Genomic DNA, 15,958 nt, shown 5'->3' with positions numbered 1-15,958 from the left:
ATGATTTGTTGACAGCTTTTCAATTTGATAGTATGGAGCAGAGCTAAGCAAGGTGTTCTTCCTTTAAAAACCACTGGGAATCACAATGTCCAGCACCTTTGGTTATAGCTTGTTTAACTTTATATGTTATTTTTTAAAGTAGTCGAAGAATTCTCTTTTCAGCTGTGAACTGCTCTGATTTCTGTTACATTTCAATCGAATACCCTCTTCCTCCCCCCAGCCCTACAACACACACACAGTTTTTATATCATTAGACAGTGAACTTTCTGGGGAAGTTTTGAATGCTCCTCTCCCTCCCTCCTCCTCTAAATTTCGAAAGTAAAAAATCTATCCTGGTAAATACGTTATGTTGCTCTGCTGGCTAAGGACTGTTTTAAGCACAGATATAATTACTTTGCTGAATGGGATCTTAATACGGCAAGTTCAACAAGGGAAGAAGAGGGTGCCACCGAGAGCACAACCACGCCGAGACAATTACAGGTGTTACTAAAAACAGCTTTGACGTTTTAGTTTTGATGCAAAGCGTTCACCTGCGGTGAAAAACGCATCTAACACGTTCTTATTGGCTCCAGACTGAATGCAGCCTGGATCTATTTGTATCTATTTAGTAAGACGAAGGACTCTCCGATTTTTTTTCAAAACAGGAAGTCAAAGCATCAGCTTTCACTTCTAATTTTCTGTCTGCCGTCTTTTGTGTCCCCAAAAGTGCTTTCTATCTTCCAACATTTCCCCAACAGGTCTCCAGAACACCCTGAATCCAAATTCAGTTTTACTGGTTCACTCGCCAGGTTTCTCATTTTCCCATTTCCCTGGATAAGCATACAGAGGTTGCTTACACAAGCCAATCTGTGTTGGATAGGCACTGAGTTTTGTTATTCTTAGAAACGCTAACAGCGCAGATCTCAAACAGTTAAGCAGGAAGCAGATTTACTGCTTATTATCCCACTCTCTTCTTCATTTTTGTGCTCAAATATTCAAATCTAGGTTAATGACCTGGACTGATTGCACTAATATTTTAAGAAAAACAGCTTCCCAGATACTACTTGCACCTTCCCAGGCTGAATAGTTTCATGCAGGTTATCATCTCCCTTGTTTGACTTTTTGTAGACTTTGCCTGAGAGGGCTGATGATCCCTCCGCCTGAGGGAGGGGTACGCGGGCTATGCTTCCCTCCCTCTCCCCACTACCGCAAGCACCAAAGGAAAGGTGTGTGCCTGTTCCGACCAAAGAGCCAACAGTCAGCACAATACTATCTGGCAGGAAGAAAAAAACTTTTAAACGTCCTGTTCAATCCTTCTCAGCATTCTGTGCGACATTTACCATTTTATCTATGTTTCCCATAGAGGTGAGATCAATACTGTCTTCAGCTGACTTTATACTATGCTTGCCAGGCTCAAACACTATGAAGGACCTGTAGCCCTAGTGGGGTCTTTTCCTTCCAGTGGATTTACAGTCCCTATGGGAAAACTTCTTTTCTGTTAAATTGTACGAGAACCCTGCGCATCAGCCAGAAACTTTGTCCAGCGTCTGGATTATATAGTCAACCAAAGAAATCTAACGGAGGGGCAGTAGATTTTTTTTTCCGTTTTGTAGTCCTGTTAAAATCATGTCATCTTGGAAGGTGGATTAAAATTAATTTCCCATGACCTGAACTCTGCTGATAGGCCATGGCTTTTGCCTAGGTGTCTGTTGGTAACATTTGTAAATCACACCGATCTTTTTGGCAGTGGTTGGCCATTTCTCCCTACTCACCAGTGCCTTTTACACCAGTCTTCCATTTACAACAACTTCCTACCAAAGCCCATGTGTGCACTTGTGTGAAGACCTGACATTAATTTAAAATAACTCTTTATTTCCCTGCATACGAAACATTTGGATATAGTCACATGCTTAGTATCATCTACAAGGATGTTGAATCTGCAGTGACTGCCACCCCCAGAGAATTACGCTGAGCAGCCAATCTATCAGCTTTTCTAGGAAATCTGTAGACTCTGGGTTAAGAATCTGCAAATCAACAAATTGTTCCATTTTTTTCTAGTATTTGCATCACAGACACTCTGAGTACTTGCAAAGTTGTAGTTTCTGGGATAGGACTTTTCAGTATGAGGCTGAAGAGCAACAAGATGATTACTCCTGCTCCCTCCTTTATATTCTTGTTAATTTTGTCTTTTGTTGCCTCTCAATTTGTTTTATATTAGGTAGTATTAAGTAGGAGCAGTTAGAATAATGTGAAAACTGGAGGCTTTAAATGGAATATCAAAGACGCAAAACAGTCAATGTCAAATGTCTTTACAACAGGGCAGGACACGGACGTTGATATCAAATGTCCTGCAGAGGGGTTTGTGTGCTTGGAAACTTTTAAGTCACATTAATTGATCTATTGTAAAATACCACCTCACCACAAATCCTGTTTCATCAGTAGTTATTAATGCAATTAGAGAATTTAGAAAGCCTGAAGACAGAATTTGGCTTTTTAATTGAAACTAGCAAGTATTGCCATTTTAGGTTTAAAATGATCATTAAAAAATCATAAAAAGAGCATTTAAAATACAAATTAAAACTCTATGCAATTGTATAGATCTTTGCGTTTCAAGACACTTCACAAATGTGCATTTCCAACTGATTGTCATCAGTGAATGATGGTGGCGGCCCGTTCTCAGCAAGAACCTCAAGACGGTCTGCAGAGGACTCATTCAAATGCCTGGAGCTACGGATCTATTTTCAAATTTATTGAGATCAAGTAGAGCCATGGAGCCTCAATTCATTTGGAAACCGCAAGCTACAGCTCTTCTCACAGCGAAAAAAAATCACAAGCCCCTTTGAGCCTCCTTTCCCAACACTGTAATCCCTGGAGGAAGAGAGGAAAAGAGGGAGGAGAGAAGTGGGAAAAAGAGAGAGCCCACGGTGCAGTGATTGCTGCCTGAGGGCTTGGGGATTAGTCACATGCAACTCTTCTGATACTGCTGACGTGGTGCTGGGGACAAGGCTCATTTCACCAGGGAAATGGGCTGGGAAAGGCTGGTGTAGCCAGCACGGCTCTCGCTGAATGAACTGAGAGCTACACGCCTCTTTCTGAAGCAGCCTCTCTCCCTCCCTCCAGCGCTGCCCCTTTTCCTCCTCCTTCAGCACCGACACTGGCTCTCCCCTCTCCCCGCCAGACCTTGGCAAGGCCGAAGGGAAGGGGAGAGCGGCCTACAGGCCCCAGAAGAGCCCCCAGGGCTGCGGGAGCGGGATGGCAGGGGCAGGCAGAGGCGAGGGGGTGGCCGCAGCTCCCGCCTGGATCGGGGCACTCTGCCTGTCTGCAGTCTCCTTGTTTCACCTGGTGAGCGGGAGGGAAACCGGGACGGACTGGACCCTGGAGAAGGTAGGTTGCATTCATATTCCTAAGCCTATTCCTTCCTCCCCAGCTCACTAGCTACGGTGTGGGGGCTAACACATTCGTGAGAGGTGGAGATCAGCAACTGGGTGCTGCTAAATAACACACACACGCACGCAGTGTGACCTGCCAGGCTCTCTGTCCATCAGTCAGGAAACCTCAGACATCTTCATGTGATCCTTCTCTGTCATTCTTGAGTGCGGGTATAAATTTTGTCTGTGTAGTCCGTGGTCACGGCTCATGCCCTAATGTGGAAGCAGCTGACACGGTAATAACGCAGTGCCCGCAGGCGGCTGGGCTGAGCACTCTGCCACTGGCAGCATCAAGCTGAGATTGCATCTAATGCCGTTATTTAGGCAGCACAGCTGGCTCTGCAAGGTACAGACAGGTAAAAGATAACATGGCTTCCCTCTCATCCTAATTTAATGGCTAGGGATAACAGCCTTCACACGCTTGTCACATTAACGATACGATTCATCCCAATGGAAATTGGCAGCTAGAACGGTAAATGTCAGAGAAAGCTGTTGAGTTTAAGGGGAAGCTTAACAGGACAGGAGGGATCAAAACCTAAAAGTATGTTCTATATCATTTTGGAGATAATATTACATTATATTCTAATTTTCAACATAACTATGGTGATTTAGAGAAGGACAGTATTTTAGTTTGAGAAAACAAATGGTTCTTCCAGAAGTGATTCATGTTTAGCTAGGAAAAACAAGTAGGGATTGTACTGATAGCTCCTGCATAATTATTTTAAAAGGACATCATATTATAATGTCTTGTACAGATATACTGTATTCTTTCTAATTTAAAATGTTGTGCAAACTAGTGAAAAAAGGACTCTCAGGATAATGCTTAGTGAAACAATAATAAGCAGATACAGTCTCGATTTCTCTGTATATCAAATAGCTCTTAATGGCTGACTGTGAAGTATCAACAATTTCTTCATGAAGAACGGGATCACCTGCAACATAGCAGATCATGGAATTACAATTTTCACTTAGATAAAGGCTTCAGGCATTTCCAAATGAAAAATACCCTTTTAAGATCCATCCTCAGGTGTTTGTAGAAGAGCTGAACTCAAAGTTCACCTAGAACTGACTGAACTCCACTAATCCAATGCAACATGCTCTTCCACAACAAATCAGGGTCCAGAGCAAACTAACAAAATGAAGCTTCCCTCATATGTTTTCACTCCCTTCCCTTTAGTCATTTCATTTCTCCTTTATTTTATTTTATTCACTGCCCCTGTAAAGAAGGTTTTTTTTAATATAATCCAACAGAAACCTTGCCATTCTGTTCTACTCATTTTATCCTACTACATATATATATATGTGACATAAACAAGGCTAAATCTGTAGTCAGTACTCAGAGTAGAAGTGTGTAGCCCAGCTGCTCCTTTTGCCCCTTAAACCACACAAATACACCGTTCACCTCACTCCTTTCTAACTAGGCAATTGACTTGCTAATGACTGCAGTAAGATCATCTGACCGCAGAAGCAGAGCATCTGAACTCCTCTGCCCTTACAGACGCTAACCAAGAGCCACTTCCTCTTTCTCATCAAATTTTTGTCCCTTGACAAATGTTGCTCTTTCTCCCTAAAGGGAAGCAAGAGTCAAAAGCTGAAAGAGGAGTCCTCTCCTTACAGCTGACAGACGGGTCCATCCTTCTTCTTGCATCGCTCACTGAGGAGAAGGAATCAAGCCTGAAACTTAGAAGTTCTTAATTGACATCGAGCTCATATACATTGAAATCAGCAAGTTACGGGTGGGCTGCGTGTGGAGGTTTAAGTCTTGCAGTTGCAGGCAGCTTAGCAGTGCAGCACAGTAGTTTAGGCAGCTTAGTGTTTAACAGCAGCCCTGCCCCAAATGCGTTGCTCTGCTTCCCTATTGTGGCCTCACCTCTCACGCAGTGGCTGAACACCCGGCCAAAGCATATGGAGGAGAAATGGAGTGACCAACAACAAAATGAGTCACCCACAGCTCTCATTCTGCTGTTTTTATATTTCATGAGCACCTCTGTAATGTCCTGAAGACATTCCCATTATTAAAAATGGAGATTTCTTCCTCCTTTCTGAAGTATTTTCACACATTTGTGCTTTAATAATAATGTTTCTTTGCAAAGTGATTGAATGGCCCACAATTATCAGGCATGCTCTACAGTTATAAGCTAGACATGATTCAGCATTTTAATTGAGCCTTTCACTTGTTCGGATGAAGATGTGTTTTCTGAATCTCCTTAATTAAATTATCCTCCCACACTGTTTCTGAAGTGTGCGGTTTTACATTTTACCTCTCCTCCTGCCACCTGCTCCTCCTGAATAAAACTGTTCCCTGCCAACTTTTTCTCATGTTTGTGCCTTTTCTACACCGATACACATTTCATTGTATTAAACTTTCAGTCTTTCAAAAGTTGAAACATTTTATGCTTCTTCTACAATACTATTTGTAAACTTGTAATAGTTCAACTTTACAATGTATCAGATTAAACATGATTTTTCTTTAATAAATTTCTGAATTTGTTAGCATTAAAAACCTTAACTGCATCTCCTGAAATTTGGTGTGATCATAGCTGTAAACTTAAAAGCTATAATGTAACTGGCGTTATAAGATTCAGGATCTTTCTATCTCTCTCCTACTAAATTTCACTAGTAAACTGAGGAGGAATTAGAGGAAAGGTCTCATATAGATAAACAGCTAGGGAAAGAGAAAGTGAAGGGTAGAATTTAATGGTTATTTTTTACAGTGGAGTCTAGAAAGCATCTGTGCTTGGTCCTACTCTGTTCAGCACACACATAAATGAAGTAGAAAAGAAGAGAGATAGTGAGGCAAAAAGAACTTTTTTAAACAATATTAATCTGTCCAGGGTGGTGAAGATGAAAGCTGATTACACAGAACTTCAGAAGACCTTAAGGCCAATACACTCACTGGCCAGGTAATAAATGAGTTTCAGCAGTCATTTCAGACAAATCTGAAGTGAAGTGCATCAGGGAGCAGGAAAGGAGGGGGAATGATATTTTATTTTTTGTTAATCTTCCCAACAATGGAGTTATAGTAAATACATCTATGAAAATGTCAGGTCAATGCAACAGCTGCCAAAAGAAAGTCAAACATTGAGAGTTTGTGGGAAAGGAAAAGAAAATGAAATAGCAAATGCTGTTATGCTACACTATAAGGCTATGGTGCGCTCCTAAGTACAGTTTCCCTTGCTCCCCTCGTCGCAGAAAAGATATAGGAGACGCAGACAGGGTACACTGAAGGGCAGTGAGTCTGATCAATTGTAGGACTAGAGGAAACTTCCTAAAACAGAAATAGGGAATGGCTATATAACCTGTCCTAGGACACGCGTCTATAAAAGCATGAGTGGCTAAGAAGTTCCTGAGCAGCCAATTACTAGAGGCTGGTAAGGTTCAAATCAGGAGCCAAAAGGGGCATTTGGACTGTCCTAGGGTATTCCACCTGGCATTCAGCCACCGCGCCACAAGGCCACGGGGCTCTCACTAGGCTTTGACATATTTGCCAGCCCCATGAGGAGGCCTTAATGGCCTTGGTCATCTCAAATGGCGCTAGAGGTCCAGGCTCAGGCAACGGAAAAGGCCAAAGACTATTTAGGAGGAATGTAAATACTGGTGCTACTAGCTATTGTTAGAGGAGACGAGCTGCCACTTCTGAGGCTAAACTGTACATCACAAAGCTGATGTTTACCTAAGCTCTCTCCAGCTGAGAGTGTGTGCTGTGCAGTCGCACCACCACCACCACTGTGGGCAGAGGCCACAACGATGCAACTTCACTGTTTCTGGGACAGAGCTCATGCAGTACTGCACTTCATAGCGTAGGCATAGCTTAAAGCTAAATACTGTTATTACTGAAATAAAGCTTCTGGTGTTTCAGTTTGAACAGAAACCTCATGTGAAAGCCACGCAGTTGCAGACATGACTGTAGGATGTACGTGGTGCAATATCATAAGGAAAAGCGAAAAAACAATCATGGGTTGAGTTTGCATGGCTAGTGGGTAAAGATTTCTCCCACATTTTTAATATTAGTACCTTCTGCATGGAAAATACAAAAGCGCAAAAACCACAGAAATTGAATATGTCAATTGCTTTTGAGAGAAAAGCTTTTATTAAAATAGCTGTTGTTGTCAGTAAATCAAAATAGCAGAATATACTAGCAAAAATATCACATTTACAGTAATTTTAAAGAAAACTATGGTTAAAAATCCAGTAATAGTTACAGCAGTCTTTCCTTTTTTCCTTTTACAGTATTCTCATCAACCAAGACTTTTACATTCTGATACTATTCAAAAAGTTGTAGAAAACACAGATGTTTCTCAAATGTGGGAGAATGATTTGCGTCCTATCCTGATAGAAAGATACTCAGGATCGCCAGGAAACTATGCCGTACGGCAGGTAAGGCAGCATTTCCGGAAGACACTAAAGAACATCTATTATTTGTAAGGGACAAATTCCTTCCTTTCAGTAGGATGAACTCTCTCATTGCTCTAGTCGAAATTGCATAGTGCCTACAAGATACAGCTTGCATTTTCCCAGGGCTGCACAGAAAGGTGAAAGAGCCAGTTTTTAAGTTCGTGTTTTAAGTTTAAAAAGCTCCCCCCAGGTTTGGTAACCAAGGCGCAACACAGCCGTTGTCCTTTCCCTTACACAGGCAGGCTTTTGGTCACTGGTTCAAGCACCCTGGACACCTACACAGGGGATGAGCTAAGGGACCCTCCCTACTTCCAGGCAGGTCCTGCGCTGCTGCCCTCCCCCCTTAGCGTGGCCTCAGATGGGTGCATCGACACCAAGAGGCATCAGGAAGGCCGAACCGGCCGGCGGTCTTCATGGTCAGCACACCGCAGCGCAGCACTGGGCCAGGGCAATGGCCCGTTGGCCCGAGTACAGCCATGCGCTGATGCTGGGCTAACGTGGCTGGATTGTGCCTGGCCCCAAGCTGGTAATACCTCCAGCATGCTGGATTTGAGCCATGACGATCTATTGCACAAACGGGTTGCTGCCCTCTCGGCCCCCCTGCTCTGCACACAGCATGGGCATCCTCAGGGTTGTGTCATGCCCCCTCTGGATTACACTTGCCAGCCAGGAAACAAAAAACAGCGGTATGATGAAGTTTACTGGAAGACTTTTGCAAAGTCTCACTAGAAAGTAACCACTCTGTGCCTTCATCTCCCCTTTCAGTGATGACTCAACAGCTCCAAGATAGCCCTAACTACAGTAAGTTTATTGCCAGTCTGCATTTGGTAGACTGGAAAAATGCAGCTTCTTTCATGCTCTATGTGTGTGTCCATAGATCTAGTTCTGTGGTTTCCTTAGTGATACCCTGGCAGGCAGCCAAATGAAAGGAAAAAAAGAAGAAAAACAAAAAACAGGAGAACTGATGATATGAAACCACAAATCATGTTCAAATAAGGATCATCCTATTACAAGGTAACAACACGGTACAACAATGTAGCCTCACTAAAGCAAAAAAAAAAAAAAATCTCCATTGTCAAAACACAATGGAGTACGAAATGGATGACACTTACTTATCAAGATACAGAAAAAGCATCAGAATGATTTTAGGGAGAAGGCCAAGTCAAGGATAATGCTTTCTGGGAACTGCATCCAGCCTTATATATTCCTCTTAATCCATTCCAGAAACCCTATGTTCTGCCTGCAGATATTGGATAGACTATACAATGCCTTAAAAGCTTTCAGAAGGCAATCACAAACAAAATGAAAATTTGTTCTAGCACTAAAATTTATGGCAATATTCCCACTGACTTCACTAAGAGCAGGGCAAGTCTTTAAAGCCTGTTTTCTTTTTTCCCCTTAGAGACTTTTCCTAATGTTTATTTAAAGAGAGAGGAATCTGCCTTGAAGAAGCACTCAAGGGACCAGTAAAAATAAGCTGCTTAACAGAGACGGCCTTCTAACAAAAGTTAGCCAGAACTCTGTACTAAGTACAATTGGGGTTGTTAGAAGCATCCTCTTTAGGTAGGAAGCCGCCTAAAATGAATGACCTCTTACACAGATTCATTGTCCTAATTTTTATCTTAACATGCGTTACGCTTACAGGATTCCATTTCTAAAATCAGTTGTTCTCAAATGCTTCAATCTTCCTTTAATTTACAGCCTTGTAAATAACTTGTATCACTTGAAGGGCAGATTTCTCATTGAAGTTAAAAAAAAAAAAAAAGCACATTATTTATGCTACTGTTGCACCTATGCATGGTAATTGTCAGAACAGACATAGCAAGTTCTCTGTAGCCACAGTTTTGACATTTAACACAAAGACACAACTGAGCTGAAAGCTTGGATTTGAAGAACCAAACACTAGGTCTATCCTGGCCACTCCTGAAAATCACTGGCCTGGAAACTTCGGAGATCGAGATTTTAACATGTCATATTGGTGGGTAATCAGTCAAAGAAGCCTCAGACACCAAAGACCGTACTAGCAAGAGACAAGCAGAGAGATGAAAAGCAAGTGAGCCAGTCAGAGGATAGGGTAAGGTAGCAATGACATCACTTATTTTACCTAGTAGCAATAAATTAAATCTTTTGCTACAAAATTTATCTATTAAAAACACCACAAACTTATAGAAATGCTCAAATGCCAGTATTTGTTTGCAATGCCTTTTACTTGCAATGCAAGTAATAGTCATCTGATTTATTTTTTTAATTGCAGCACATCAAGCACCGTCTCCAAAGATTACAGGCGGGCTGGGTAATTGAAGAAGATACATTTCAGAGATACACACCATATGGATATCAAACGTTTTCAAATATTATCAGCACTCTTGACCCTTCTGCAAAACGCCACCTCGTCCTTGCTTGCCACTATGACTCAAAGTTCTTTGGCCCACAGTGGCAGGGGAGAGTGTTTGTGGGAGCCACCGACTCAGCCGTGCCTTGCGCTATGATACTGGAGCTTGCACGAGCCCTGGATAACAAGCTGCAGTTAATCAAGGTAGTTTGCCTGTTTCGTTGTCGTTCGTTTTTGCAAAAAAGCAGTAGGCTTGAGAGCATTTCTCTGTTCTCTCTCCCAGCTGTGTGTCTGACTCTCCAGTCACTGTGCCTATAGTAAAACTCCCATTGGCTTCAAGAGGAGTAGAACTGAGACCTACATCTAGTACTTTAGAGCACATTCTGACATTAAAATTTTATATGCGAAGGGTGGATATCTAAAAACTATCCAGTAAATAAATGCTATATAAAAATATCAATTCATACATGAATAATACATATGCTTCAAAGACTCAGTGAGATATGACTGTACCTTGCATATAAAAGGCACAGAGGAGTACCCAGAAAGTCCCTATCATACTCAGTAACGTCTAGGGTCACTGACAAAGATTTGTTGCTTTCTTTATTTTGCATTTTCAAATATCTAAGTATTCTGTTTCGAGAGAGAGATGATCCAAATGCTGAGCAGGAGAGGTACACTGTCATGTGCCTCCATCCCATAACAACTTCAACCCTTTCTTCTTGTTTCCCTTCCTTAGTTTGAATAGTTTATTTCTGAAAAAAAAACTGATGACTGAGTGCACAAAAACAGTCAAGTAGTAGTATCATAGATTAGTCCACCTTACCTATGCTATGAAAATCTGCTTCAAAGTGCTGCCATTGTTGGGCATACAATCTTGTGGTCCTACAAACTCCAAAAGCCATTTTACAGATTCATGAGTGCCATCTACTGGTTCTGCACTTACTGCTTACAGAAGATAATTCTCCAGCTCTAACCGAGCTTTCACATGAAAAGTTCTCTCAACTGCTTTATCAAGCATAGGGAATACAATTAGCTAAGATATTTAAGTTCACTTGTCTGCAGTGGTTTCCAGAAAATAATTTGGTGCCTTCTGACACTAGAAGAATATTTAAGAATTGGAATATTAAGACTATGACAACGTTCTTTACCACGAAACCAAGCACTCCTATAATACATACACAAGCTTTCATTTAGAAGCTTAATTTTGAATAAATTTCCCTGGTGATTATCTACAGAAAAACCCATACCAATTTAAAGACCGGAATTTTTGGCAAGTAATACATCTTTTTCTTTTTCAAAATTTAATATTTGTATCATATAAGAAGAGAGCACTTTAAAAAAAGGCAATAGAGTTACATTGCACAGGCTGTCATTTGTGCAGTCTGTTAACGAAAAGCACTTTGGGATCCATCTGCTTAATACATTAGCTTTGACCTCTTTGCTCTGCTCATAGTAGCATAATAGACTTTGTTATGTTTTCAGCCAAATCTATTTATACTTGGACTTGGAGCTGTGATTTTTATCTCAATGTTTGTCCAGTTATAGACAGTTAGTTTAAAATTAAAGGGCAAAGCTCTCTCTTCACATTATTCAGAGCTGTGAATGTGTTAAGCAGTAATAATAACAACAAATACTTCTTTCTAAAATTCAAATGGCACTAATACAGTTTCTTCCAAAATGTAATGCAGAATGACTGGTATCCAAAAAAAAGCTCTTTTGCGCAAAGGACAAAGGGCGACAAGGCATTGCTACGAGTGCAACTTGTATCTCATTGTGAGCATAATCAATATTGCCTCGCCTACGTGAGGGACATTTTCGAGAAGTTTTCCACTATTGTTTACATTGGTTCAGCTCCAGCTAGTTGGGAGTTGTAGTCCACACAGGACATGGCCGTTGCCAGTGACCCCACCTTTTTAACCACATCATGCAACTTCACTGGAAGCAAAATTAACTGGTACAGTAGTTAAATTATTTATGACAACTGCCTAGACGACAGTTCCCCAAACTGTTCATACAGTGGAACTGAACTGGGTTTAGCAGTCTTGGAGATTGTTAGGAAATGTCCCCAATGCAAACAAGGTCTCAGTAAATAGAGAAAAAGGGGTTCTTTCTACCTGGAGGAAAAAAAAAAAATCATACACATAGCTCATTTGTGACCTTAAATACAGTAACCATATATATTGTCAACAGTTTTTATTGCTATAATATTTGTGGTTCCTGAAGAGGACGGGTATAACTACTCCACTCCCCGTGCTTTGGTTTTAGGCTAAAGTTGCCTGGATGGTTGCAAGTGACTCTGAAGAAAGAGAAAGGGTCATTCTTCTCATGTCCGCTGCTGTTCGTCCTTCTCAGAAGTTTCATGAGAAAGTATGACCCTAAGATTTACACAGACGCGACTCACTCCCACTCATGCAGAAGGGTAGCAGAGAGATTTCTCCTCTGTGGGGTCATCAAGTAATACTAGCACTCCCATCTCTTGTTGTTGCTAACATGTCACCCTCATTTTTTGAAACAATGTTTCAGCTACCTGGTTTTGCAGACCTGTCTCCACATATTCAGCTCCTGTCCATTAAAGGCAGAAATGAAACTTTTCACCAGAACCAAAAATCATTCCAAGCTAGGGACGTGACTCTCACAGGTCTTCGGTAATGGCTGGTCACTACCACTGTTATGCTACAGCATGCGTATCAGATTACAAACCATGAGAGGATTTCCACAGAATACCTTAAAAATCTACCCATACTGATGCTGCTTATATGGCTACAGGATTGATCCTTTATTTCATGATCTGTCCAAAATCAGTTATGTTACTTTTAACTTCCTCCAACAGACCAGCTCAACCTCAAGACCAGACCTTTCACTTCAGCTTATTTTTTTTGATGGTGAAGAAGCCTTTGTCCAGTGGTCACCTTCCGATTCCCTCTATGGATCTCAACACTTAGCTCAAAAAATGGTGTCTACTCCACATCCACCTGGTTCAACAACCACAAATCAGCTCCAGGGCATTGTAAGTGTCTTTCACCTCCCTAATAAGTAATTGTAAATCACATTTCTTTAATTAGTAAGCAATTGGTCAAATTCCCATGAAACCCTGAACCCACCAAAGTTAACAGAAGAAATAGGCTTGTGGAAATTTTAGAAGATGTGATAAAATACAGAGTTGGAAAGAACTTTTCAGGTGGATCTCCTTAGTCCTTCTCCCTGCAAATAGGAAAGGAAGCTATAGAAAATCAAAACAGCCACATTTTATTGAAATATAAGCTAGGATACCCAACTTCTAAAACAGAGATAATTCAAAGTGATTAGGAAAGCGCAACAGAAATAAAAACAGCCTACGAACAAATCTCCCCCAGCCCAGGCTTGGCTTCAGGTAGCTCAGAGCTAAGCTTTGTGCGTTCCCCACCGGCCCCTGCAAACATTCTTGGTTGTCTGCTCCCTTCTCTCTGCCTTCTCTTCGTTTCCCAAATCATTGCGGAGACGCCTCTCTTCTTCATCGCCGTATCTTGTGACGTATAAAACTTCTTTTCCCTTAACGGGCTTGGTTGTTCTCCAGGGAAGAAGCAATTTGCTCTTCTTTCTCCTCACCTGACTCAGTTTTTTCTTTTAAAGGGATGTAACATACAAACTGCAAATAAGGAGATACTGTCCATTTCAGCTTGAGGAGCTGAGAAACAGCCTACTTTTTTCCCTTTTTGGAAAGACAGCAACACGCATCCCATGTGAATTGTGTTCTGCTAATGAGATCGCAGGCCCTGCTGTAGAACAGCTAGGTCTTTGGCAAGAGCTATCGAAGACGTAATCACGATCTATACAGCCGCAGTAACGTAAAGAATTCTGTCTTAAGTTTAAAGATTCTTTCTTCCGCAGGACCTGCTTGTACTACTGGATTTAATTGGTGCACCAAACCCAGTCTTTCCCATTTATTTTCCAAACACCATCCGATGGTTTCAGAGGCTTCAAGCAATTGGTAAGGAGAAGAGTATGGGCTTTTTAGGACTTTGAAAATTTAGGGTGTAGTTTCCTAAAGTAGGGAGTTTTGTAAACCAGATTTTTAGGTTAGTTTTCTGTTTTGCAATTACAATATTTAATAAAATAAATGCTAAATTTGGCCGTTCTTAAACCTGTATGAAAATTTTAATATCCGTTAATTAATAAAATATCTCAGGAAGACCCCCAGACACCTGGGAATCATGAAATACAACGTCAGGAACTGATTGGCACTGTCACTGTGTGACTACTGGAAACTGCTTCACTTCTGTGCTTCAGTTTTCCCTTCTGTAAAATGATGATTATAGTACCAATCTCGAGGTCTTCTGTTACGCAGTACTAAACAAATTCAAAAGAGAGTCTCCAACTCTTTCTTTCTTCCCTGATGGAAAGAGCATTCCTACAAGAAGAAAAATAATTCAAACGTGTTAATATGCCTCATATCGTCCAAAAGTTCTAATCATAATTTTCACTGTGAATTACAGAGCAAAAGCTACACAGCATGAATCTGTTGAAGAATCACCTTGTTGAAAGGCAGTATTTCCAGTCTTACTTACATCGAGGCTTGGTTGAAGATGACCACGTTCCATTTTTGTTAAGAGGTACTGGAAGCTCTAATACTGTTTTATGCAAGTTCAGAAAAGAAATGCTCCATTTAGTGAATGAGCTGGTGCATACAAGCCTGCTTTTCAAGTTTATTTGCTCCAATTTGACGTTTCTAAGTCCAATTTTAAGCAGGCCAAGAATCACAACTTTGAAAGCTATAGCAGAGCAAAAGCGGAGATAAAACGTATCCAACATCATCATGCAGGAGCACAGCTCCAGTGGTAGAGATAAGGGAAATTTCTGTCAGCAGTAGTGTGTCCTACACAGATGAGTAACACTAATACAGTAAGGTATCACTACACTCCACACTAGCCAGTTGCAGTATTTCTAGAAGCAGTGAAGAAGTCAAAGGTCATATCTACAAAGACTACAAAATTCTATGAAGATCTACTGTCGAATCTACAGTAATGCTTAGTATTACCTGTTTAAACTTGAAGGTATTGATTCCTGCAAGAATTCACAAAGTCAAATTAGGTATCCACGTTCCATAGAGAATAGATGGATTTCACAGCTGTCAGCTTGAGGAGTAGGAAAGGTGCAGAGTAGCCAGTAAGGATAGCAAAGGACACAATGTGCCTGAAATCTCACGTGTCTACTGGAATCAGGCACGCATCTAAAACTGGGAATCTCCATCTGAGTGTCTCTCTTGGCACAGACACCTGAACCATTGTCTTTGACTCTGGAGTCAGTCTTTTCCTTTGGAATTCAATCAAAGAAAGAGAAAGCAGTTGTACTAGTGCTGCCCACCTTGTCACGTTACAGGTCAGTGATTAAAGCGCTCCTCCAACTGCAAGATGTGGATTTAACATTCTACTCAGATCAAGAGTATCTTCAAAACTAAAGTGGGCCAAAGAAAGAGAGCGGATGTAGTACATGCTTCTGGTTGAATTTTTCCTCTGTTCAACAAGGATTACAAGGGTCATATTGCTAGAGAGAAAGGTTAAGCAAAAGGCAGTATGACACCGTAGCTCATTGGAGAAGGTGTCAGCCTAGGAAAGGAGGGAGGTATCTTCATGCCCATCCCCAACTTCAAATTGCTTACGTACTGTAACTCTTAAGTAATGCAAAACGCACACGCAGCTCTGGAAGCAGGCACAAGAGCAGCCAGGCCTCTCCACTTCCAAGCGAGGGCTCTCCTAACTGAGCTAGAGCTAGTATCTCCTGCCTAATAGCTCTCCAGCTCCATGAACCTTTCAGTATTTGCAGCGCGGCAGGGCCCCAAAGCCAA

At 41.4% G+C, this 15,958-nt stretch overlaps 1 protein-coding gene across 1 annotated transcript in view; it reads left to right on the top strand.

The window, feature by feature from the left end:
• The first annotated feature begins 2,830 nt into the window (after window positions 1-2,830).
• QPCT (glutaminyl-peptide cyclotransferase) overlaps window positions 2,831-15,958 on the top strand; it is a 15,814-nt gene continuing 2,686 nt past the window's right edge. The window contains exons 1-6 of the mRNA XM_009686638.2: window positions 2,831-3,363; window positions 7,638-7,784; window positions 10,057-10,338; window positions 12,968-13,144; window positions 14,005-14,104; window positions 14,610-14,726. Coding sequence (XP_009684933.1) covers window positions 3,232-3,363; window positions 7,638-7,784; window positions 10,057-10,338; window positions 12,968-13,144; window positions 14,005-14,104; window positions 14,610-14,726 — 955 coding nt within the window. The 5' untranslated portion in view covers window positions 2,831-3,231. The remainder of the gene's footprint in view (window positions 3,364-7,637; window positions 7,785-10,056; window positions 10,339-12,967; window positions 13,145-14,004; window positions 14,105-14,609; window positions 14,727-15,958) is intronic.

Source organism: Struthio camelus, chromosome 3 (assembly GCF_040807025.1).
Source record: "Struthio camelus isolate bStrCam1 chromosome 3, bStrCam1.hap1, whole genome shotgun sequence".
NCBI classification, from domain to species: domain Eukaryota; kingdom Metazoa; phylum Chordata; class Aves; order Struthioniformes; family Struthionidae; genus Struthio; species Struthio camelus.
This window is presented reverse-complemented; position numbering and strand designations above follow the sequence as displayed.